Source organism: Lipotes vexillifer, unplaced genomic scaffold, assembly GCF_000442215.2.
Source record: "Lipotes vexillifer unplaced genomic scaffold, Lipotes_vexillifer_v1.1 C26907297, whole genome shotgun sequence".
Lineage (NCBI taxonomy): Eukaryota > Metazoa > Chordata > Mammalia > Artiodactyla > Lipotidae > Lipotes > Lipotes vexillifer.
In genome coordinates this window covers 1-2,119 of record NW_006787439.1, presented here as the reverse complement: position 1 = coordinate 2,119, position 2,119 = coordinate 1, and the positions used below count along the sequence as shown (strand labels likewise).

Below are 2,119 nucleotides of genomic sequence, written 5' to 3'. Positions count from 1 at the left end.
GTTTTTTTTTTTTTTTTTTTGGCTGCACTGTGCAGCATGTGGGATCTCATTTCCCCAACCAGGGATTGAACCTGGCAGTGAAAGCCCAGAGTCATAACGACTAGGCCACCAGGGAACTCCCTGGTTGAATATTTCTATGGTCTGAACCCCCCAAATTCATATGTTGAAACTGAGCCTCCAAGGTGGTGGTTAGGAGGTGGGACCTTTGGGAGGTGATACAGCCATGAGGGCAGAACCCTCATGAATGGGATTAGTGCCCTTATAAAAAAGGCCCGAGAGAGCTCATTTGCCCCCTTCTGACATGTGATAGATTTCATTTCTTCCCAACATTCATGAAGCAAGGTTGCTACGTGTGGTCCCCATCTTTTTGTTCTGTAGGAAGAAATTCAAAAGAAAAGAACCCGCCGTGCAGTCAAATTCCAGAGGGCCATAACTGGTGCATCTCTTGCTGATATAATGGCCAAGAGGAATCAGAAACCTGAAGTTAGGAAGGCTCAACGAGAACAAGCTATCAGGTGAGGAAGCTTTCATTATGAGCATTTCAGCTATTGGAATGGATTTTAGGTTATGTTTGGGTTTATAGGCACAGAAATCTTAATCTCATGTTATTTTGTGTTGTGTTACTTGCATCTGTATAGGAATTGTCAAATTGTAAATACTCATGTTTAATAGTACAGAAGTTTATACTATAGTCTAAATGATTTGTTGAAATTCTATATGCAATTATAAAGATACTGTACAATTTCTAACAAATGTTAAGCTGACTTGGTGGTTAATGACATTTATTAATAAATCCTTCGGATTTATCATACAAATAATTGCAGGTGGGGAAGGAATATGTTAATTCTACTTTTCCCAAACACTAGCCTCTTGTTAATAGACTATACCCTTAAGGAGTAATGTGCTTTGCTTAAGTTATTTTTAACCCCACAGGGCTGCCAAGGAAGCAAAAAAGGCTAAGCAAGCATCTAAAAAGACAGCAATGGCTGCTGCAAAGGTAATTGTGGGATTGTCTTGGATTTCTCATTTAAAGCAACAGAAAGATTTATTTTTAATCCAAATTGTGGTAAATGAAAGTTTCAGTTTTTTAAGGAATTTAGTGCAAGGCTCTAATGGAAATGATGTCCATAATTGATTTCTGAGTGAGTGATTCCGGTCTCCAGAGAGGTCCCTTTGCTAAAGCCAAATGCGTATGTTAGTGCTATGTAGAAATAGAAAGGGGGAAATAAAGGTGTTTTAAAGTTTATTTTGAAATAATTCTAGATTTTCAGTAAAATTTTCTATAATTGTACAGAATTTACCCAGCTTTTATCAGTGTTAATTTCAATAACCATAGTAGAAATTTTAAAACCAAAAAATTAGCATTGGTCCTTTTTCTGTTCTTAGGATACAGTTCAGGATCCCACACTGCATCTAGTTGTGTCTCTTAACTCCTTCAATCTGATATCTTTGTCTTTCATTTATATTTCATATAAAGGTGGACTTTATAATATTAGGAACACAGATAATTAGGAAAGCAGTCTAGGATACAAACAGAATCTGGGCATAAGAGAGCAGTGATTGGGGGAAAAAAACCAAAACAAAACCTCACATGGAATAATGCCACATAACATGTTGTCTTTTTACAGGCTCCCACAAAGGCAGCACCTAAGCAAAAGATTGTGAAGCCTGTGAAAGTTTCTGCTCCCCGTGTTGGTGGAAAACGCTAAGTTGGCAGCTTGGATTTTTAAATAAAGATCTGACTATAAGTAGATTGTGGTGGAATTTTTACTCCTAAATTAGGCATGTTCAGCCTACACAGTAATAGCTAAACTACACAGTTAGGAATTTAAGAGCTAGGTGGGGTTTTTTGTTTTAATAAATTATTTATTTATTTATGTCTGCATTGGGTCTTTGTTGCTGTGTGGGCTTTCTCTAGTTGCAGTGAGCAGGGGCTACTCTAAGTTGTGGAGCATGGGCTCTAGGCGCGCAGGCTTCAGTAGTTGTGTGTGAGCTCAGTAGTGTGGCTCACGGGCTTAGTTGCTCCGCGGTATGTGGGATCTTCACAGACCAGGGATAGAACCCGTGTCCCCTGCATTGGCAGGGGGGGGGGTTTTTTTTTTTTTTTTTTTTTTTTTTT

At 38.5% G+C, this 2,119-nt stretch overlaps 1 protein-coding gene across 1 annotated transcript; it reads left to right on the top strand.

Annotated features, from left to right (window-relative positions):
- Positions 1 to 378: 378 nt before the first annotated feature.
- LOC103089460 (60S ribosomal protein L24-like) lies at positions 379 to 1,709 on the top strand (the record flags this gene model as incomplete). The annotated part of the gene is made up of 3 exons (XM_007460055.1): positions 379 to 515; positions 934 to 997; positions 1,629 to 1,709. Coding segments are annotated over 3 exons (282 nt in total), but the record flags the coding sequence as incomplete, so codon positions are not given.
- Between the last annotated feature and the right edge of the window lie 410 nt (positions 1,710 to 2,119).